Source organism: Cibotium barometz, chromosome 1, assembly GCF_041138505.1.
Source record: "Cibotium barometz isolate CiBa-2024 chromosome 1, ASM4113850v1, whole genome shotgun sequence".
NCBI classification, from domain to species: Eukaryota; Viridiplantae; Streptophyta; class Polypodiopsida; order Cyatheales; family Cibotiaceae; genus Cibotium; species Cibotium barometz.
Window position 1 is genome coordinate 23,579,366 of NC_141046.1, and position 23,624 is coordinate 23,602,989.

At 41.0% G+C, this 23,624-nt stretch overlaps 1 protein-coding gene across 1 annotated transcript; it reads right to left on the reverse strand.

Annotated features, from left to right (window-relative positions):
- Nucleotides 1-12,742: 12,742 nt before the first annotated feature.
- LOC147641756 (uncharacterized) lies at nt 12,743-20,803 on the reverse strand. The gene is made up of 4 exons (XM_086799164.1): nt 20,609-20,803; nt 20,405-20,515; nt 13,444-13,521; nt 12,743-13,136 (listed from the first exon to the last, which is right to left on the reverse strand). Exons 1-4 carry the CDS (start codon nt 20,762-20,764, stop codon nt 13,086-13,088), a joined length of 396 nt encoding a protein of 131 aa, XP_086655290.1. The 5' UTR covers nt 20,765-20,803; the 3' UTR covers nt 12,743-13,085.
- Between the last annotated feature and the right edge of the window lie 2,821 nt (nt 20,804-23,624).

The following is a 23,624-nucleotide window of genomic DNA, read 5'->3' on the forward strand; positions in this document are numbered from 1 at the left end:
TAATGATTCTTTCATGGTTAGATTCCATGTGTAAGGAAGTTTAAGTTTGATAGGCTAGCTTAGGAAACAATGGTTAAACCCCCATATTACTAAAGTTAAATCATGGCTAGGCTATTATAAGGATCAGTGGTTGTGATTAAGCTAAATTCAATCATTTATATGCTTACAATTAGTGGTTAAGGGTTGTTATTATGAAAAGTTTATAACCAATAAGGTTTCACTTCTTATATTAATCTTATCTCATAAGGAAGTCTAGTGACTTTGAATAGACAAACACCATGGATTAAGAAAAGTGTAGGGATTAGAATGAAAAGTTAAGAAAGAATCATGCTTTTTATAAGGAATGCATGTGAGTAATGAGTTTCACGAGGAAAAGATAGGTTCACTTTATAAGTTGCTTTGATGCTCAATATTCTAATAAATTATAGTACTTATTTAACTTTAATTATGTAAAGTAAAACACTTTGTGGACTTACAAAATCAATCTTATTCTGCACTAAAGTGCAAAAAGTGCAAATGATTATATGGCCCTGTTAAAGATTATAAACGAGGAAGCCCACGAAGTAAAGCTTGTATAAAAGCTTATTGTTCACAATTGATCCCCCCAGAATTTCTTGAAAAGGGTAAAATTTGTTAAGTGTGATTTGAATTTCTTTTGCTTTAATCTAATGTGGGATCATCTTGCTTAATCAAACTAATTTATGAGTTGTGCTTGAAGCTACTATGAAGCAACATTGGAGAGCATATCTTCGGGCATGTAAAAAGTCTCACAACTCCTATCAAAAAGAGATATCCAGGTTGGCTTCTAGTTTTCATTATTTAGACTAAAAATGTGTGACACAAGGATCCCCATCTAGGAATTTGTGGAAATAATTTCTCAAGCAAAATAATTATTCAACCATTCAACTTAAGCTATTACAATAAATTCAACATAAACCAAGCTTTCGAGATTAACACATGGAAATACATGAGAAATACTTAGCTCTTGCATGACATAAACATTGGGTGAACACATGAGTATTTTTGAGCATTCAATTGCCAAAATAGTCCATAGCCTCCAAAAATACAAAAGTTGTGCTTTTTCTTGCACAACGCTCTCTCTTTACCCAAAATACAACGCTCTCTCTCTCTTGCACAATGCTCTCTCTTTACCCAAAATACAGAGCTCTTAAATATTAGATTACTTGGGGCAAGGGGAAACCTTTTAAGCTTTACAAAATAAATATTTGCAAGTCTATGCTTAAAGTCTAATCTTGCAGAAATAAACAAATGGATGCGCACAAGCTAGCACATAAATACAAAGCTTGTCCAAAATAATGAATGCCTTCCAAAAATAATAACTTGTGTGCTACCTTGTAGGCCTTGAAGTGTTTGGGGACTTGTTTGGTCTCCTCAGCTTTAGTGCTTTCCTCATCCATTAGCTTTTTGGCTTCTCACTTGGCTAATTCCAATTTCTTTGTTTTGTGCTTTGTGCATAGAGAGCGGCAAAGCTTTTGGGGTTCGGGCTAGGAATCAACTGATTTTTCCTTTGTTGTGGTCACAGTGCTAACTAGAATGGGAGCTCGTCGAGCTCCTTTTGCCAGACTTGGCAGAAGTAGGAATGTCAGCTTTCACATATCTCAACCAATGTTCTTATGATTCTATGAGGAAGATGTAAGCTTCCTTTCTCGTGAAGCCATTTGATTTATAAGTTTTGCAAGAGTGTTTTTCCTTTAATGGCCTTTCCTCTCTAATGCTCACAGATTCCTGGCTTACAACATCGGGCATACACGCAGCAGTGCTGAGCATGTAGAGGGATGTGATCTCTGCCTGTCGGCCATGGAAAATCTTGTACCCATTCGTTTTGGAAGTATGTCCATGGTAACCAAGATGTGCATCCAATTATCAGAGTCTTATGGCTCTGGAAGAGGTGAAAATTCCAAGCTATCTTATTCATCATCCAATGTTTTATGGCACGTTTGGCATAAGCATACTACCATGGACCTTGGAGTCACCCGTGGGATTCACTCTTAGAAAACTTCTAATATCACCTGAGTGTAAAAGAGGGGGGTTTTTTGAAATGACACATAAGCTTATAAGGTAGGAGTAAGGCTATATATTTAGGTGAATAATAAATCTTAAATTTAGGTTAAGTGGAGGGGGCCTCGGGGGGGGGGGGGGTGTGCAGGGGGGGGATGGGGAGGGGTATAGCAACATTAATGATATGTCATAAGTAATTTTGATGAACATAGTTGTAGAAAATTCTTGCAATGTTTTGGTAGCATTCCAAGAATACTTTTAGCAATGAAATTCTTTGAGAATATAAGCATTCTAAAAACCATTCACTTATATTCCAAGCATTCCAAAAACCCTTTAATTGTACTACATTAGGAAAACATACGTGTTGAAGTTGCCAATAATTGATGGGAATAGCTATCATGCTTGTTACAACTAGGGCATGCCCAACATGGTGAGAAAGCACTAAATTGTCTCCAAATAGGCATCTATCCAAACACAGTCACCTTTGTTAGCATGCTAAAATCCTATGATAACATTGGTGCTAGAAGTCCTCATTTGCAGTAGTTGGAAGTTAATGGTACATCATTAGTTTCTATATACTTTGGAAATTTCTTGGGAAGATGTTTTGCACACCGTGTATGTTGTGTCATGGTTTCTCATCACTTTCATGGTGATCTAACGATATTAAGAAATGATTGCAATATGCTTCAATAATGATTCAAGTAGGTTGTGGTGATTTACAACAATGATTTCTTAGTACTTAACTTCTATTTCTTGGTAGCATGCATGAAGTACTGATGTTCACTCAATAAGGTCCAAAGTAACATACTTTAATCTAAGGAGAGAGGAGAAAAAACATAGATATAAGGAAGGGGGGTGACATAGTCATTTTTAAAGGTATCCTTATAAGCTTAAATAGGGGGGGTTATCATCTTATGAGCATCATATATAGGGCATTTTCTTGAGGTTCATGCACGCAGGTAACGTCCCCCTTTATTGTGAGTGAACCCCTCGGGAGTAATCATTGAATCCTCTACTAAGGGTCCCCCACTCATAGGGTGGATCTTCCATGATGTGAATAGGCTCACCTTTAACGTTTAGTCCTTTTTTGGGATGTAAATGTGATCTGTGTCCCAGTCATAGATCATTTTGGTTTCTCTCATAAAGGGATATCCTAAGATGCAATCATAGAAAATAGGCTGCTGGCCAAAGTTCATCACCATGAAGGTGTGTTGAAAATTGGTTCCGAGAATCTTAATCCTCCAAATCCCCCTACAAAAGACCTATGGGCTTTGCGGTGGCTCACAAGCAGGTAGTTTCACAATTAGTGTGATGTCATCCATAGGAGGTTTTCCCCATTTTTCCTAGCATTGTTTGGTAGCAATGCTTACTCTTGCCCCGCCATCTAAGATGGTGGTGACTTGGAGGTCATCAAAAGTTAAGGGTAGTGCTGTGTTAACTTCGTCCCCCCTTTGAAATACTGCCCTAACTTGTTCACTCAAACCGTGGGAACATCGGTAATTCAGTATGGTTCTATGAATCCATCCTCATCAGTTTGCCTAAACTTCCCAGTTCCACTTGTTCTTCCATTCTTGATCCTAGCCTTCCTTCAATCCAATCCTTCAAGTCCTTCCATAGACTCGGGCTACCTTAAAGTAAGGTGCCAATGAGAATCTGGACTTTTATGTTGAGAAACATGGATCGAGCTCTCCTAATGAGATAAGACTTTTACCTAATTATAAACTAATCCTACACTAATGAGACAACACTAATCTAACGTGAAGAGAAATGAAGAAAACTCATAATGAGTGTGTGTTAATTTAGATGCACTCAACTACAATTAGACACGAAGATGAATTAGCTTGGATACGTAAAGAGACTTGAGATAAGTGTAAGTGATATGTTCAATGCTTGAAATCGCCCCCTTTTACATGAGGAGGTACACCCTTGGGCTTGTACATCGATGTGGGATAGTTCCCTTTACTCATGTGGCTTCATGCTAGACTTTGCTCTTGCTTGGCTACTCATTCTCACTCCCTGTCTCTTCCTTATGCTCAATGGCACCACATTTCTCAACACCCTGCCTTGGTGCCATTTTCTTAGGCTATTGCAAGGTGGTAAGATACGAGTTTTACAACATATCATTACCCCCCTCATTTCTAACTTGGTTGGGTAAGTTAGAGGGTCTTTTGGCTTGGTTACTCTCTAGCTCAGAGGTTACTTTTAGAGACGGTCGGGTTGATTTTCACTCCCATAGGGTGCTACTTTGGCTACACTCTAGTGGTCGAGTGTTTTCAAAACATATCAATTTGCCTACTCACTTGGTATCTTTTACAACATATGATTAATTAGGTTAGGGTAGTGGCTAGTTGCTCTTTTGCTGCTTATGTTGATGTTAATGTCATGGTAGCCTCTTGGTTGCTATGACCTTGACTCCACTTCTTGTTCTTCTTGGCAATGATTATGGTTTGCACACATACGCTCGCATACTCATGTGATTACATCGTTTTTACAAGGGTTGGATTCTTCTCTTTCACCCAAACACATATTAGCGTACTCATTTGGCCCCTCTTTATAATGATTTTTGACTCCTAGTCAAGCATGAAATATTCAGTGTATTTTTTGTTTGATATAAAAGAGCTTTGTTGATGATGATCCAACCATTAAATATGGCCTTGATGCCCATGAAAGAGTGCATTCTTATCCTGGCTTTATAAAGCATGTGAACACCCTCTAGTGTAAGCCTTTTACACTACGTTTTTAAGGGACCCTTAGGTTTTTTATTTTTGGTTATTATCTTCCACCTTGATGGTGGCCAATTGCTGGCGATAGAGACCTCCTCGTTTGGCATTGCGAGAGTTGTTTCTCTCTCAATCTTCTCTACTTTGTTTTAGAGCTAGTGTCCCCTTCTTGTGTGTTTTGTAGCTCTGCTCGCTATAGCCGTGAGCGAGCTATGCTCTCTCATGGCTAACAGGATCTCTCATGGCTTACAGCCGCTCCACGAATTGTGCTTTCTGATGTAGCCAACTCTGCTCTACCTTTATGTGCTCTCTAATGGCCACCACACGGCTCTAAGATGCTTCGTGTAGGTGCTAACTCCTTCAAGGAGTAGTGCCTACAGGGGTGTCATCCTACCCAATGGTTCCATGGCTGCCATGGTTTTGTCATCCCTTTTAGCCTTCACCATTGCCTATGCTCCATGGCTGCTACCCTCCATGATTGCATCGGTGGTAGCATGAGAGAGTTGTGCCATTATTTTACTTGGCATGGTGTTAAAAAAACACTAAGAAAGAGTTCTCCTTTCTCTTGCTTTCAAACCACTACACCGTAAATAGCGATAAAGTGACCTAGAGAAGAACTCTAATGGCAACGCTCAAAGGTCTTAAAAATCTTGAACATGACATGAGATTAACAACCTAATCTTCCTAATCACGTGTGCTAATAAGCTATAGCTAAGATAAGCTTGGAGAGCTAGACCTAGGCTGTGATACCATGTTGAGGAACACGGATCGAGCTCTCCTAATGCAAAGACATAAACTAATCTTACACTGAAGACAACACTAATCTAAGGTGGATAGAAATAAAGAAAACTCATAATGAGTGTGTGCTAATTAAGATGCACTCAGGTACAATTAGACACCAAGATGGATTAGCTTGGACACATAAAGAGACTTGAGATAAGTGCAAGTTATATGTTCATTGCTCGAAATGACCCCTTTTTTAACACCATGCCCTTATTTTACTTGGCATGGTGTTAAAAAAGCACTAAGAAATAGTGCTACTTTCTTTTGCTTTCAAACTAGTACACCATAGTGATAAAGTGACTGAGAAGAACCCTAATGGCAAAGCTAAAAGGTTTTAAAAATCTGATTGGACATGACATGAGATTAACAACCTAATCTTCCTAATCACTTGCTAATAAGCTACAGCTAAGCTAAGCTTGGAGAGCTAGACCTAGGCTCTGATACCACGTTGAGAAACATGGATCTAGCTCTCCTAATGCAAATACATTTACATAATCACAAACTAATCTTATACTAATGATAACACTAATCTAAGATGGATAGAAATGAAAAAAACTCATAATGAGTGTGTGCTAATTAAGATGCACTCAAGTGAAATTAGACATCAAGATAAATTAGCTTGGATACATGAAGAGGCTTGAGATAAGTGCAAGTGATATGTTCATTGCTTGAAATGGCCCCCTTTTTTAACACCATGCCATTATTTTACTTGGCATGGTGTTAAAAAAACACTAAGAAAGAGTGCTCTTTCCTCTTGCTTTCAAACCAATACACTATAGTGATAAAGTGACCTAGAGAAGAACCCTAATGGGGCAAAGCTGAAAGGTTTTAAAAATCTTATTGAACATGACATGAGATTAACAACCTAATCTTCTTAATCACTTACTAATAAGCTACAACTAAACTAAGCTTGGAGAGTTAGACCTAGGCTCTGATACCATGTTGAGAAAAATGGATCGAGCTCTATAATGCAAGGATAATTACCTAATCCTACACTAATGACAACACTAATCTAAGGTGGATAGAAATGAAAAAACTCATAATGAGTGTGTGTTAATTTAAGATGCACTCAACTATAATTAGACACCAAGATGAATTATCTTGGATACATAAAGAGACTTGAGATAAGTGCAAGTGATATGTTCATTACTTGAAATGGCCCCCTTTTATATGAGGAGGTACACCCTTGGGCTTGTACATCAATGTGGGATAATTCCCTTTGCTCATATGGCTTCATGCTAAACTTTGCTCTTGCTTGGCTACTCATTCTCACTCCCTACCTCTTCCTTGTGCTCAGTGGCATCACGTTGATCAACATTGTGAAGACAGAATAAAGGAGGAAAGGTTTGTATATCTCTCAAAATGGGTGTGGGTTCATGAATCTGATTATTCCTATTTGTGCTTAGGCCTTTCAAGGTGTAGGGTATAGGGATATGAACTTTCGTGTCAGTTCTTCTTGGGTGTGTCCCTTATATTCTTGAGATGTACAGCAACTGGGTCTACTTGGGGGACTGGCATGGCCTTTGGGTCTATCTCTTGGGAGAGCTTCTCATGGAGTGCTTGTTGGTGGTTGGGGTTTTTGTTAAGCTCCTAGGTTTCCTCGGTTGGTTTTAAGATCAGCATAAAGGAACTTCCCGCAACATGTACGACTTGAGATTTCTCCTCCATTCGAGCTTGACACTCCATAACCAACTCCTGAGCGGCCTTTAGCCTTCCCTTCTTCTTGATTGGCCCTTGGATATTCGGCTAACTTTCAAGGTAGCTGATTGGGGTCTATTTTTCCTTTTTCCTTGAAGGGTGAATAGTAGTATCTTCTCCTCATTTGATGAGGAAGATGACACATTGGTAGTTGTACTGGACCCACTTTTAATATCTACGTGGCTATCTCCCTTGCCAATATTTGTGCCCGTTTTCTTTTTTTCGAGAGCACCTAGTTGCATGTGCTTGTTTAGGAACCTCCGTAGAAGACAAAATTCTTGCATGACCTTGGGTTTCCTGCTTTTGTAACGTAGACGCTTCGGTGGCAATGTGAGCTGCAGCTCTTCTTCTACTTCGTATTCGAGTGACTACATTTAGAGGCACTGTGAGAATGTACATCTGTTGTTCCCTGACAAGTGAACGCCTGTACCTCCACTAGAAGATCTTTTTTTGGCATAAGTCATGGCCGCACTTTTCCTAAGTGAACGGTCGTTCCTCCACTAAGTAATGCCCATCCACGGCCATGCTTTTCTCAGTGAATGCTTGTTCCTACACTAGGGAACGCCCGCTCTCCTCTTAATCCATGACCATACCAATTTCAACGTACGCTTGCAACTCTCACTAAGCTTTGCCCGTTCCCACAAAAGAACGTCCATTCCTTTGTGAGCGAATGGCCGTTCCTAAGCTTCCAGAGGGAAAACATTTCTCTATCCAGAGTGTGATTCTACATTGTCACTCGACACATTTATACACCTATGCTCAAGAAAATTGGAGTGAAACAATCCTTTATTCGATGACGCTAAACCATCCTACGCACAATCACTTGTGAGATTTGACCAATTTCTTAGATCTTTCTTAGATATTTCCAAAAAGGAATTTATATGCATGATTTTAGTACCTCTGATTCCACTAAATTTTGTTCTCTATGATATTAATCACTTGGGAAAAAATGTTAGTTTACATTTTTTGGGTACTAGATGTTTGATTGTTATAGCAAACGTAATTGGCATGATACCCCCTCATTTGTAATAGGTTGCGTTAAAAGCCTTTTATTTTGTGCCAATATTTTTCACATGTCCTTTTCATTGTGTATGTTACACACTTTGAAGGAAATTCGCATTATTGGAGCTAGGTATATACTACCAAAAAAAAATGTAACCCTTAAAAAGGATAATTTTATGTCGCATTAGGCTACCAAACGAGTGTTACTACTTTGATGTATGATCGGATCATAACTTTTAATATTTCCACTTGGTTCTAGGCTTACAAAGAAGAAACTATGCCATTTACTACTACAAGATTGAATAGTGGTGGTTTTATTGTCCATTCATATAGCCACCTCATATTTCCACCCTTAGTTCAAACCAAGTTCACAAGTTACAATTCCACATGCATGCACGCACCCATCATAGTCTTGCATGATGTGATTTTACGTGGGTACATGCTACATTAAGCTTATCATGTGTGACAAATACTACATCAAGGGCATAATTTACTCTCACTGCTCATGCATTCTTTTTCTTTGAATGTGAGACCATGTACTAAAATTTAGATGCCACTAGGGTACCGAGTACCTCTTGTTAGAGAGGCAAGCGCTCTTGTATTTTTTATGAGCCAATATTAATAAAACATAAACACCAATAAAATTTTAAAAAAATACTTATTCACTATAATAGATGTTGTACTCCCTAACATTGTGATATATAAGATGTACTTACTTCTAGAGAACAAATATTAAAATATGAAAAGGAAAGTGCAAGCAAGTGTGTGTGCATGAACATGTTTACACACATGCGCTTCTTAAGCAACAAACCCTTGTACTCCTTGTGAGGCCATTGTATTGAAGTTAATAGTTCATAAAGCTAAGGTTGGAACTCCCTTCTAAACACTATGCAATACACATCTCTCTCTCTCTCTCTCTCTCAAGCTAACTACTACTATCACTAAGAAATATGCATACAAAAGCTATGAAGTACAAGATTGGCAAGTGGGCATACAATTGAATCACTAAGAAATGGTTAAAGAAGTAGTGGAAAAGTTTCTTCAATTGTTCTTTAGAACTTTAGTCCGTTCCCTATTACTTGGAGCATGAATGATGGGACTATGAAGTTGGTGTTACCACCCATTGAATTGGTCTATTCACCTCACACGTGTGCTTTGACAAAAAAGGACACTTGTACAAAGTAGTCTTAAACATATAGAATTTAGAAAACCATCTTGGGGAAATGGGACTGAGAAGGAAGAGAGCCACTCGCCTCAGTTGTTTGCTCTTGTCATTACCTCTTTGAGTTGTTCTTCTAATTTTCTCAAATTGAGATATCCTCTAAGATGGAAAAGGTATACCCTATAGTGTGTTGCTAATAAAGTTGATTGTTAACAAAGTTAATTATCAACATGTTAACAAACTTTTTACAAATTTTGGGCCACTCCAACAATTAGTACCAGAGCAAGTTCTCTCAAGTCTTGCCTTCATTGTTTTCTCTTGTCATGAGTTGCTCTTCTGATTGTCTTAGATTGAGCTATCCTTTTAGTTGGAGAAGGTATACCCTATAGTGTGTTATTAACAATGTTAACAAACTTTTTACGACTTTCAGGCCATTTCGGGACCTATTTTCTCATGCTGTAAGGTTTTTATAGACATCCATGGTAGTGTCACTTTAAATTGTCTTTTTTTCATTTTAGGTTACAACATAATATACAGTCATTGTATACATATCCCATAAGTGTTACAAAGCTGTCATTATCACTTCTATGTCATCATCAACATCATATCTTTGAGTTTATCATCAACAACCTCATTAGCATCATCATCATTGCCATCAACTTTTGCATCCTTGCCACTAACAATTCTACACTACACTTTTTCATTTTTCATACACTTTGCAAGTCTCTTTAATCTCGATTGCATTCAGTGTGGGCATTGACATTACTTGTAGGCTATTGGGATATTTGTATTTTGTGTCAATTTTGTTATTTATAAGTTGAAATGGCATGCAATGATGTGTTTAGGATGTGCTCCTTAGAGGATAAACTTTAACGAGACTAACTATATGTTGTAATTCTATATGATGGATCATGTATTGATTGCTAAAGTGGTTCGGAATGTTGTTATTGGCATTGAGGCCTCACTAGCGTAGCATAGTATAGGTGCTTCACATGGTGATACTAGTTCACATATAATTGTGACATCCACCTCCGCACCTCTCATAGCAGAACAAGGGAAGTGGAATGGCATGGATGTATAGGCACATGCATGGGTAACACTTTCTTTGAAAAGGAGAATTATTCGTCATATTTACTTATGTAGAATTGCCAAGCAAGATTGGGATGTGCTTGCTATGCTTTATCACGTGTGTAGCAAGGTATGTGCGACAAAGTTAGAATCTAAGCATATAAATGAGGGAGATTTGATGGATGAGTTTCTCACAAGGATTAAAGATCTCAGAGAGTAGCTTGCATGTAATAATAAGACATATCCAGACACTTTATTGGTGTCCACTATTCTCACAACTTTATCGGATTTGTACCAAGGTGATTTTTTTTGGTATATGCGTGTGCATGCGTGCGTGCATGCATGCGTACGTGTGCATATGATGTGCAGATACCCGACTGTCTCTACAAAAAGGAAGCAACATGTTGTGGAGAGCCTTAAGAGACACTTAGCATGCATGCATACGTGCATGTGTGTTATGTGCAGATACCCGACTATCTCTACAGAGAGGAAGCAACAGGTTGTGGATAGCCTTAAGAGACACTTAGAGAGAGAGAGAGAGAGGCAAATTCGAAGTGACGGGTATTTATCAAGGATGTGATGTTACAAGGAGAGTAATAATAGAGAAGGTAAATTGGATCAGTGTCCTTTTGATGACCGCTAATCATGAATCGTGAAGTCAATAAGGATGAATGATTTGCTCTTGCAAGAAGAGCAATCCCAACAAAATTGAACCAGTATGTATGTGGGAGATCAAGCATTGGCTACTATAGTCGAAAAGTTAAAAGGCAAAGTCTTCTCTTAGGGTGACTACAAGCAAAGGCAAAATCAGCTCAGTCTTCTAGTAAGGATGCCAAGAAGAGGGGGGTAATTAGCCTAAGGCGACAAATGCAACTATTGTTAGAAGCCATGTCATTATATCAATGAGTGCAGCAAAAGACTAGCGAAGGGGAAGAAGAAAGAGTCAAGCATGACTTTGATTGATGCATCAGCGCTCAGTGTGCTGAAAAGAAGAAGTCAATGAACTATGCACAAGAGGATTGGATATTCATTGTGGACTAAAGTTATCACCCTTTTGCCCATGATGGTATGATGTTAATAAGAAATCAACATGTTTGATATTTTGATAGTGGTGCTAGCAAGTGTATTACTTTGTCTTCCTTCCTTAAGTTTCTCCTCAAGGAAGCATGGTCACATGTATAAACAACTCCTCATATCCAATGAAAGAAGTTAATAAGATTAGCATGCTTACTACTGTAAATGGTGAAACAATCTCTCTCAAAAATCTTGTTTATGCCAAGCATTAAAAAGAAAGAAGTTGATAAGGAAGTCTTGTTTATCCATGCATTAAAAAGAAAGAAGTTAATAAGGTTGTAAACTAAGATTGTGCTTACTATTGTAAATGGCGAAATAATCTTTCTCAAAAATCATGTTTATGCCAAGCATTAAAAAGAACTTGTTGGTAGTCCTTGCTTGCATTACTAGGATAGAACTAGTAAGGCAGACTTGTTGATGTGACAAGTGGACAGTTCATAATTGAACTAATTGAGACATCACTATGGTATATAGTGTACTCTGAGCCATGAGCTTTATAAGTTGGACAAGTATGAGAGATTAGCACATAATGCTTGTGTTCTTAGTTACTTCCATACGTACTATAAGTGACGCAGAGCTATAACATACCCACTTTGGTCATTTGAATTTTGACAATTTCTTATACCTTAAAAGGTAAGAGAGAGAGTGTTTGAGTTGCCATAGCTTAAGACCCCTATTGAGGGATGCATTTTGGACAAGATGCAATTAGCATTATTCCTGAAAGATGGATCAATAAGGATGGCTTATACATAGTGATGTATGTAAAAGGTACGTTTTGAATATTTTGGATAAGGCATAATGATCATCATTCTCAAAAGCTGGATCAGTGCAGACAGCTTATACATAGGGACTTATATGGTCCTATGAGGACACCTTCAATCAAGGTATTATCTCTACTATGTGATTTTGTTGATAACTACTCCAAGCACACCTGGATGTATCTGTTGAAGGCGAAGGTTTTTTCATGCTTTAGACATTTTATTCCTATGGCTGAAAATGTGTCTTGCATGTAAAGTGACACCCTTCGTATATAGAGAGAGAGAGAGATGGCTGAAAGAGGCATAAAACATAAATGCACGATGCCTTACACAATGATTTGTGGATCACATGTACTCATTAATAATCTCATATACCCTTCATGTCTTCTTCTGTAGACATTTAATAGAATCTCACTTTGCCTTCAAATAACAAACTGGATAACCAATAAAGTAGAAAATTTTGACAAAAAAGATTCTCTATCAAACGTAAAGAAATCGTGAACTGCTGTGTATGCACATGTCACACCTGGGAGTCCATCCCAACAGTAATAGGACTGCAATAATGGGATATTGTTTAGGCAAAATCAGCTCATCCATAACTACAAATACAACTTTGTTACAATCTCCAAAAGCCATATTATCACCCTTACAAAGTGCTGATGAACGTAACTTGGTAGCTTGCTTGAGACCAACTCAGAAGGCATGAAATATCAAATTTTTAGCCATCTGTAACCAAATAGACCCGAAGAGAACACACACATCTCTGTAACCGAATAAATGTCTTCATGAGATTGGTGCAGCTTATCTTTCATTGAATGGTGCTTGCATAAGATCGAAAGCTCTGTCCATCATCTGCAACAAGAAACGTCACGTTAGGCTCTTTATAAACTTAAGCGCCACCCATCTGCTGGTTGGACAGGGGAGATCCACAAGGAGAATGGGAAGTGGTGGTTATACTCGTAAACCTCCTTTGTAAGCAGTAAAAGCTCATGCCAAGAAAGCTTTTGCTGGTGAGCAGGGCTTGGACAGGGGAGACCCACAGAGAGAATTGGAGGTGGGGGTTATATGCATAACCCTCCTTTGTAAGCAGTAAAAAGTTCATGCTAAGAAAGCTTTAACTTGAATAATATATTCATACAGAATAGGTTAAACTGCCTACCTTGCTGAAAGTTTTCAGCTCGCGTCCAATTGGTTCCAATGCTTTGAAATTTATCTCTGGTATATCAACAGGCCAAATCTGCAAAAATTACAACATAAAGAGAACAAAGCCACCTTCAATGCTTGAAGCAAAGAGTTTTGACTTGAGAGGTGAAAAGTGATGTGCCCCTATATCCTCCAAGGGGAAGGAGACACAAGTCTAGGTAACCCTAAAAAAGAAAAGCTTGACCAAGCACTTGATATGATCCAATGCACAATTATGCTACAGCAGAATGAAGTGTCCCCATCATGAAGTAGCATAGTCTCGATAGCAAAGACACTGTAAGACTACTGGTTGATCTCCCTAGATCTCAGCCCTACTGGTGCTGTATACTATTGTCTCTCAGCCCAAATGCTAACTGCAGATCAGTTTTCCAGTTCTCACATGCCTGTAGACTAATGCTCCTCTGCCGAAGAACTCCTGGAAAATATATGAGAATGAAGAAAGACCCAAAACACCCTTTACAGGTGCATATGGGGCTGATCAGCCTGTAGGACTGGCCGGCCAAGTCCAACCGCCCACGACCTGTTTGTTCCCCATCATTTTCCCACGTGTGGCTGCCCAACTGATTCGTAGATTGTCCGCCCCTGCTGTCCACACCTAGGCGTCCACTTCTAGTGGCCTGGCTGCCCAAAACACTGCCAAACTAGTTGGCCCTATCTACAGGGTAGTAGTGTGTCACAGAAACTAGGCTCAAGACATGCCTTGACGAAGCTTCAGGTACCACCTGATGTGCGCTTGGATGTTTCTTACACATGAAAATCAGCCTGCACATGATTGGCTCATGCGATACATGGCAAGGACACTTGACATTCAGCCCCACATATAAATGGCTGACCACTTACGCAACAAGGAAGCATTGCTGACCAAATACATAGCAAGAAAACATTAGGTTCAGCCTGCACATAATGGATGATTGATCAAATGAAAGTTTAGGTTATTTCTTAAACTTAACAAAAACCAAAGTGGCATCTTGACTTCTCATCGTAAACCAAGTCCTACCATTGCAAACTCAAACCATAATGAAATGACTCAAACAAACAAATGGTACCAAGAATTATTGTAATCACCATACTCCAAATGCCACACAAGAGACCAAAACTTGGCCGGTATATTTCTTAACTTGCAAGAACTACACTAGACCCAGAATTTACCCAGCTCTCATCTTCTCAATTCCAAGCAAGCAATCTATCAAAGGATTTGGTTGCACCAAGAAGCCTTCAAGAATGCAAGTCTTCTCGCCAGGAGATAGCAAGTGCCTTGTACTTGCATGAGGGCATACCAAACAAGCACCAAGAATACTCAAGACACCTTCTCTGTGATGGTTCGGCGCACAAAAATAGCTCTCAGCCAGCATTAGCAAAAAGAACCTCCCAGTGGACATCAGGAACTCTTTGAGCATCTCCAGAAGCAACCAAGGAAATTAGGGTTTGCACCAACGAAGAAATGACCACCAAAAAAAGGGCAAATTCTCACTCTCAGCTGAGATACACCTCAATGATGATCAGCAGCAGCCCTGATCTCTGTCCTTGCAAAATGATGATATCAACAGCACGAACTGCTAACATCAGCCCTAACAGGCCGTACAGAACAGAAAAAATAGCATACAGCAGGTCGCCCAGGTCTTCTGAAGCTGAAAGGATATTGTCGTACTTTGCTGACATGGCACTTGGTGTACGGGTAGTACAGCAGCAGGTTACGGTTTTGCACCAACAGAGGGGGTAGGTGGGGGGAGCTACAATGAAATCTGACACATTCAATGGGGCAAAAGACGGGCTCAAGGATCTTACCTTTTTGCAGCAAATTGATGTTGCTTTTTTTGGAGGAAATTACACGGAGTCCTCGAAAGTGAGAAAAGCTTCGACTTTTCTCAAGGGCAATGCATTGCAATGTTGATCCACTCTTCTCTTGTAGGGCATAGCACCATCTACTTGGATACACTTTAAACAGGTGTTCTCTTCCATGTGGCTCACATCTACATTTGAGGTGGATGTAATGACAGCGTGGCATAAGTTGGATGCATCGAAGTGTGAGAATCTTGAGGATTATAACAAGAAGTTTTGGGAAGCTTTACTCCCAGTTACTTCTTATCGTGCAGTGCCACTGTTTGGGCAGGTTGAGAAGTATTGTTGTGGGTTGCCCAAGGAAAAGTGTGACTATTGCATTAAGACCCGAGTATCAAATATGCCGCAGATGATAGAGAATGCCATGATGGCAAATGCGTTACTCACTAAGGTTTCAACTGGATTTAAGGGCAGCAAAAGCACTGGCAAGAAAACTGAGAAGTCAAGGCATGCATCTTGGGATGCAACAGTGGCTGCAGAGAAGCGGCGTAAATGTTACCAATGCCTAAGAGAACTCCTAAGAAGCAGGCTTTGTTGGATGCCAAGAAATGCTTTTTCTGTACCAATTCACTGAAGAGGGACATATGTCTTTTAATTGTCCTAAGCATAAGTCCAACAAGGACTCTGACACTAAAGGAGAGATTGAGCTCATGGTTGCAGATGACTCTTTGGGAGGCAGGATTGCGTATCTTGTGGTTTTTGCGGCATGCGAAGGATCCTGGTCTCTTTTGCACAGGAGGGGGGTTGATGGATGGAGTCGGACCTCCACGGTTGGAGTGACTCAGTTTCGGGAGGAGATTCCAACACGAGGAGTTCTACTTCAGTCCCAAGAGCAGTTTTATGGAGCAGTAAGAGGCAGTCATCTTTTGCCTTGTCGACGACAGAGGCAAAGTACTGGACTGCTTGTAGTGCAGCTTGTGAGGTGGTGAGGTTGCATAGGTTACATGGCAAGATTGGGCTTCCACTGGAGGAACCCACGGTCATCCAAAGACACTTTGTTCGTGAAAAGATTGTTACTGATGACATCTTGCTAGAGTTCTGTTCAACAGAGGACAATACGGTGGACCTCTTCACTCACGAAGTCGCTATCTCAAGATTTGCTTAGGCGGCACCCCAGCTCCCTGTGGTTGGTTTCATAGCCAGGAGCTGAGAGGGGGTGTTAGAAGTCATCTCCTATCTTTACCAGACACCAGGGCCTTTGTTGTGGGTGTGCTCGCCCTTATTAGGTGTTTTCTCATTTTTCCCCACTCTTCATATTTTTCCCCCATTTTTTCCATTTTTCTGTGGCTTGGGGGCAGCACTGTGGTGGCAAGAGGACCTATTTGTTAGCCGACTCCATCAGTCTACTTGCTGGAGGTGGCCGACTGTATTTGACAGGTCGTGGACTTCACAGTTGCTGGCCGATAGTACACAGCTAGCCGACTAGTGTTTTGTTACTGGTCGTGGAGTTCTACACATCCTGTCGGCTGCCTATGAGCAGGCCGACTGCAGTATTGGGGCCATCTAAAATGGCCCCATAGCCCCCTTGTCATTTTGTCTTGTATCTTGTATATTCCGGGATCTTGTGTATATAGAACAGAGTTACACGCCTCTATCTCTCTCCTTCTCGTGCTGTTTTTCTGCACTGTTCTTGCTCAAGTGTTTCCAGATTTTGTCATCATCTCCGCCACGTATTTTGACATGTGCATGGGCCAATTGGCTACATATTCAGCGCCTCGTGGATGTACTTTCTTGGCAAATTAGAGGTGCAAAGTAGTGTGGTGTTTTGAGCACAAGGCTGTGTGAAACCTCTAAGCCGAGAGGTCCGGGGGACTGGCAGTTTGGACATGCATGTGTTTAAGCCATGTATGGCCATGATGTATTTAGTTGAACTCTTCTTTGAATGTGAATAAAGAAATACCGAAAGGGGCACCAAGCTTTGGGGCCAACAAGTGTCATTGTTTTTGTGTAGGAACACTCTAGCTCCCTTTTGTCTATTTTCGTTGCTGACTTACAATTGTGTTTGGGCGGTTTACCGCATTTTGGTTTCTACTAAAGGCCGGTTTCAATTCCTGTGCACCAAAAATGAGTAGTTGCTGACAGTCCCCTCTTCCATCCACAAGCCTCCTCTCGCTTGAAGCACATGTCATCATCTCCGCCACGTATTTTGACATGTGCATGGGCCAATTGGCTACATATTCACGGCCTCGTGGATGTACTTTCTTGGCAAATTAGAGGTGCAAAGTAGTGTGGTGTTTTGAGCACAAGGCTGTGTGAAACCTCTAAGCCGAGAGGTCCGGGGGACTGGCAGTTTGGACATGCATGTGTTTAAGCCATGTATGGCCATGATGTATTTAGTTGAACTCTTCTTTGAATGTGAATAAAGAAATACCGAAAGGGGCACCAAGCTTTGGGGCCAACAAGTGTCATTGTTTTTGTGTAGGAACACTCTAGCTCCCTTTTGTCTATTTTCGTTGCTGACTTACAATTGTGTTTGGGCGGTTTACCGCATTTTGGTTTCTACTAAAGGCCGGTTTCAATTCCTGTGCACCAAAAATGAGTAGTTGCTGCCAGTCCCCTCTTCCATCCACAAGCCTCCTCTCGCTCGAAGCACACGGGGGAAACCTATCTGTATAACTAGAGAGGAACACCATCCTGGACCTCCCGAGCCAGAAGTGCCTTGGGAGCCCTAGATGAACCACTAGAAGCATCTGAATCACTACGCTATGTCTTGTTTTTGCCCTTCTTCTCGGATGAAGACTTGCCCTTGCCTGTGTCCTCCTTGGACAATCGGTCCTTAGACAAATGTCCTTTCTTCCGAGATGAGTAGCAACGACTCCAAATCTTCTTCTGCACTAATGCTAAGGCATAATCAGGATCAAGACACAAAACCTTTAACTTACCCTGTGTGTCCTGAGGATTGATTCCTCTTCCAATAGGAGGGAGCTTAGGTCATCAGAATCTAAAAGATAGGTAGTGACCTAGCATCGGAAAGCTCTAGCCACCATATTTGTACCATCAAGCTTGTCCTCCTTTGTTGTACACGAGGGAGCCATATCCGCAGCAAAAGAAACACCACCGCTACTAGAAAACCGCCTGAAAAACTCGATTCTCAACACTCCAATACTTCTCCAAAGCACATCCAACGGATAAGAGCACGAGGACCACTCAGCCCCCTTAAAAAGAACTGAGGAAAGAAGGGGCTCGACAGCAGCAAAACAGTCCACCAACACGCAATGGAAAGCACCCACCAGAAGGGGAGGGGAGCCGAGGAAGAAGAGGATCCATTGAAGCCACTTGTCGGGCCGCACCACACATAAACACACCACCCTCCACTGCTGTCTTTGCTGCAAAAAAAAAAAGAAAAAAAGACCAAACACCACCAGCTGCTGCAGAAAATGCTCTAAGAAGCAAAAAATGCGGCCAACTAGGCTTGCACCTTGGCACCTCATGGTTAACACCAAGGGCAAGAGCACCGCTAGAAGCAAAACGCTGATGAAGAAGAGGCTCTTGATGAAGAAAACGCAGCCCACCAATCACCAATGCAGCCCCCCTCTAGGTTGCACCTTGACTCCGTGAGGAAACTGCAGGGCAGGAGCACTAGGAGATGAAAAACGCTGATGAAGAAGGAAGTGCAGGAGAAGAAATGCAACCACTGATGAAAACGCAACCACTGATGAAAATGCAACAATGTCTTCTTCCTCCGAAAAACGCAAAAGAGGGAAGGGAAGACATTGCAGGTAATGTGGACAGACAGGTACCTAGGCGACTGATACCATGCTAGAGTGGGGCACAGGCGGAAGCATAAAAGAGAGAGAGAGAGAGAGAGAGAGAGAGAGAGAGAGAGAGAGAGTAGGCAATGATCAAGTTCGCAAAGAGGCTACAAAGGTTGTACAGCCAGCAAATGGGCGATAGACAATATGCACGAGGATTGAATGATTACAATAGTGGGAGAGAGGCCCTTTATATAGGAGGGCAGCTGGTCGACTGGCCCACGACTAGCATAAACATATATTGCACAAAGATAAATGCCCAACCCAATACAAGCACCTATTCCCACACATGAGAAGCACATATTTTAACAAAAATATCAAATAGAAAACTATCTTCTCTTCTTTCATTCCTTGACATCAAATGACAAGCTCTAATCAGTTCTATATGCAAACACTCTAGATTACATGCTATGTTCCAATTCATATCCAGCCTCTAAATGCTTTTTCATTCATTTGCAAAGCTTCGCAAGCTCCAACCACTTTGAATTCGAACTCGAAACAATTTGTGCTTGATATAATATCTTCTGATGACATATATTGTGCTCTCCTCCTCAGCCATGTCAATCTTACTGGAAAATCATCTGCTATCGCTCCCGAAACTTCTGCCTAAGTGGAACTTCAAGCATTGCTCCTGATCCACATACTTTCTTGAGAAACTCATATGAAAAGCATTGAAAACTTTGACAGCTCTGGTCTAAAGATCAAATTATCTTCTAAGAATGCTTCAAAGGGCCATATTACTAAGAGCATCCTTATTAAGGAACATATAAAGCTATAAGTATTTTCTTTTGCATTCAAGCTAGTACTCAAGTAGCCATAGCAGCAACTCAAGGTAGGTACATCCCTCACTTTGATCGTTGCCATCCTTTCTTGCCCTTTCAGACCATCCTTATTAAGGACATTCAGCCTATAAGTGTATTTGCTTTTCTCCTCATTGCTAAGTTATGTCGTTTGCATTCAACTCAAGTAGCCATAGCAACAACTCAAGGTAGGTACATCCCTGGCTTTGATCGTTGCCATCTCCTTGCCCTTTCAAGGCTCACATACGGACCTGGCGTATTCAAATCGTCTACCCTTACCCAAAAAAAATCTGAAAGGGCATAATAATGTGAAGCTTGGGTAGCATCCCACAACCACATGTGGTAAGCCTTCCTTAACCCACATTCACTCAAGGAACAAGACATGAAAACGGTTGGCTTCCCTGCTATCTTAGAGCTGCTAAAAGGGGGGCAAACCCACTTCTGGGGCAGTTCAACTTGGTTTAGCTATTGCCCTAATAATAGCTTAAATACCTCATACAACAGATGATGCTGCATATATACACACCTGCAATCCAAGAATTCTCACTGGCTTTTGCTGTCCGGGGACGATACAATCAGGCCCAGCAGCTTCCAAGAAAGCCTCACTGGCGAGCCCCATGCCGATGGGGTCAGGGTGCTGCATTAGTTGCGCAAAAAGATCAATCTCTCAATCTCGCAATTCTCTCTCCCTCTATCTCACTCAGTCGCTCGCACGCAAGCAGGAAGTTACCTTCATGACGCTCATAGCGTAGTTGTAATTGGGGGCTTCGCGCACAGCACCCTTCGAGCTAGAGATCCTGGGTATGGGCCTCTCTCCCACCGGAGCCCTCCATAGCGCCTCCCCACTCAGCTTTGACCCTCTCCCAACCCCTTTCTTGGGAGCCATAGTTTTGCGCTCTCTATGAGATGAACGTCCCTTCGATTTTCTTCCCTTTTACTACCAACATCGATACGCCACATGGCAAACTAAGGCACCTCATGTTTATTTGCTAAATTGCTAGGCGTCTATATCTATCTATTTTCTATTATATTATATCTATCTATCTTCTATTATATTATTAAGGAGGAGGAGAAACCGATTTTCGCTTGCGTGGTGGCATGCTTAGAGCACACTGGCATGAAATGGGTGCAAGGAATAACGCCAAGTGCTAGATTGTTAGAGGAAAAAAGGACCTTGAGTGATGACAGTCATAGTCTTGCGGGAGCTGAATTGCCGTGGGGCACGAAACCTACTCCCTGAGGACAACTTGTCTTTCTTCAGCATCTTCTACTCTTCTCTGTCTGACTCCACCTCGATTGGAGGGGCTACTCGGGCTCGCTTTGGTGTTCTTTGCTCTGCTGGAGAGCCTGCTGCTTCAAATTTCTTTGCTTGCTTTAATGTTCTTTGCTCTGCTGGAGAGCCTGCTGCTTCAAATTTCTTCGCTCGCTTTGGTGTTCTCTGCTTAGTTGGAGAGCCTGCTCTTTTCCTCTGCTGCTTCATCCTTTCACAAATAGAACGTAAGCCCCGCGAGTTATACCCACAAAAATTTCAAAACGTTGCTTTTACACGAGTAGGACTTATGATTCACATTTCGATTCCCTTACTCCTCATCATCATTAAATAAGAATAGTGGTAGAAAACTTGAGTCATCATTAAGAATAGTGGTAGAAAACTTGACGTGATATTTCACACATGGTAAATATATTGTTAAGATTTATCACACATTTTAGGCTATTATAATATCACCCCACACAACTACTATATTCTATGCTAGTTAAAGAAGCTTTTAAAATGTGCTAACAAGCATAAATAACATACTACGTTAACCCTCAATCTTTCGAGTCTTAGAGACCATGGCGGAACCCCCATATTTCACCTATGTGGACCACTCTAGTCTTATGTCTTAGTTGAGCTTAGGATTTTCTTTTATGATGAATAAGACTAATTAAATTAGTCTCAAATCTTTGTAATAAAACTTGTCCTTGTAAATATTTGAGAAATAAAATTATTTCAAAGTTTTATTTTTAAAAACATGAGCGTAGTGCAATGTATGAATCTTGTAATCCTAAAAGTTAATCTTGCACTAATGGCTAGGACAATCAGCCTCCACTCCCCAATGCACTATACACAGATGTCCAAGAGAAGAAGCTCCTACTCAAACAAATGTAACCTCCCTCCTTTAAGGGGGAAGGTTGAAAATTTGAGAAGGATGCGGAGGTATGGATCGAGGCAATGGAGGATTATTTCTCAGCTGTCAGTCCTAGAGCGGCAAACCAGTCCATGCTTGCATGATTTCGCCTCACTGGAGATGCTAAACTCTGGTGGAAGCAATGGTGCCGTGACAAGGGGATCACTGAACACTCCTAAACATGGGATGACAACAAGAAAGCTGTGCAGGAGCGGTATCTCCCCCCATCTCATGAATCTATCAAGATGAATGAGTTCTTTAGCCTCAAGCAGCTCAGTTTACCCTGGAAGAATACTACCCCAAGTTCATCACTCTCCGAAAGTATACCCTAGCTCCCAACAAGTAGCCCGTTTCTACCAAGGTATGAATGAATCTTTAGACTCCCGCCTCGAAGCAATGAGGCCGAGCACATTGCAAGATGCTCTCATACGAGCAAAACCTCTTGTGAAAGAGTTGAAGTCTAGTAAAGCTAAGCCTCAGAAGAGGTCTTACCTTGAAGCAAACCCTAAAGATCAGTCTTACAAGAAGCCCCAGCAAAATGCTCCCTACTACAATTGAGGGCAGCAAACCAACTCCTTTGTTCCCAGTTCGTATGCTGCTACTTCTAAAGAGGCCCCTCTGTGTTTCGAATGCAATGAGCCGAGACACTTTAGGGCCAACTACCCCAAGCTAGCATCATCTTTTCCTCAAGGCAATCGAGCAAATGAGGGCCGTGGAACCCCATCCACCAAGGTGCAAGAGGTGGTGGACATGGCAGAGGTCATGGAGTAGTTGCCCACGCAGCCTATGCTATAAGTGAAGAACCAACTTTGGAGATGGCTGAAGAAGAGCATGCCACCGTCCATGCGGCAGTAGAACATCAAGGTCCAAATTAACAATTTGGTGTTATTCAAACCCCAGCCACTCCATCATGGTAAGCCATTCTAGCTTTTGATTGATTGTAGTAGCAAGACCCATTCATTTCTTTCTCCTAGGTGCTTACAAAAATTAAATCTAAGTCAAAAACTAGCTAGGAAAATGATTGTAGAGCTAGCTAATGGGAAGGAAATAGTATCTCACCATTCTGTAGGAAACCTTGACTTTAAATTGGGTAGTGAACAAACTCATGGCCATTTTAGAATCTTACCATTAGGTATTTATGATAGGATCCTTGGGATGGATTGGTTAATTGTAAACAATGCTAGTATTTACTATGACCAGGGGAGTATCACTTTTAAAAAGGAGCATGGCCAAGTAATATCAGTTCCGGAGAAGACATTTAAACCCAAGTCTAGGGTAGTCAAAGCAAAACATCTTCTCAAGGGAGCACATAAGGGACAACAAGTTTTCCTAGTTAAACTTAACAAAGCTGATGAACCTAGTAAGGAATCAGAACCCTCTTGGCTCCAAGAATTCTTTGATATCTTTTCTGTAGAGCTTATAGGGCTACCTCCTCCTTGAGAAGTTGATCATGACATCGAGTTAATCCCTGGGGCAACCAGTCTCAAAAACACCCTATAAGATGTCTCTCCTTGAAGCCATTGAGCTCAAGGAGCAACTTTCCCAACTTATTGAGCAAGGATTTGTACGTCCTAGCAG

Excerpts from the sequence above, each read along its gene's own strand:
- LOC147641756 (XM_086799164.1), bottom strand. The coding sequence starts at position 20,764 with ATGGCTCCCAAGAAAGGGGTTGGGAGAGGGTCAAAGCTGAGTGGGGAG. Across the intron at positions 20,516-20,608 it reads ACGCTATGAGCGTCATGAAG|CACCCTGACCCCATCGGCAT; the intron begins GTAACTTCCTGC and ends CAACTAATGCAG. Across the intron at positions 13,137-13,443 it reads AGCTGAAAACTTTCAGCAAG|ATGATGGACAGAGCTTTCGA; the intron begins GTAGGCAGTTTA and ends TTCTTGTTGCAG.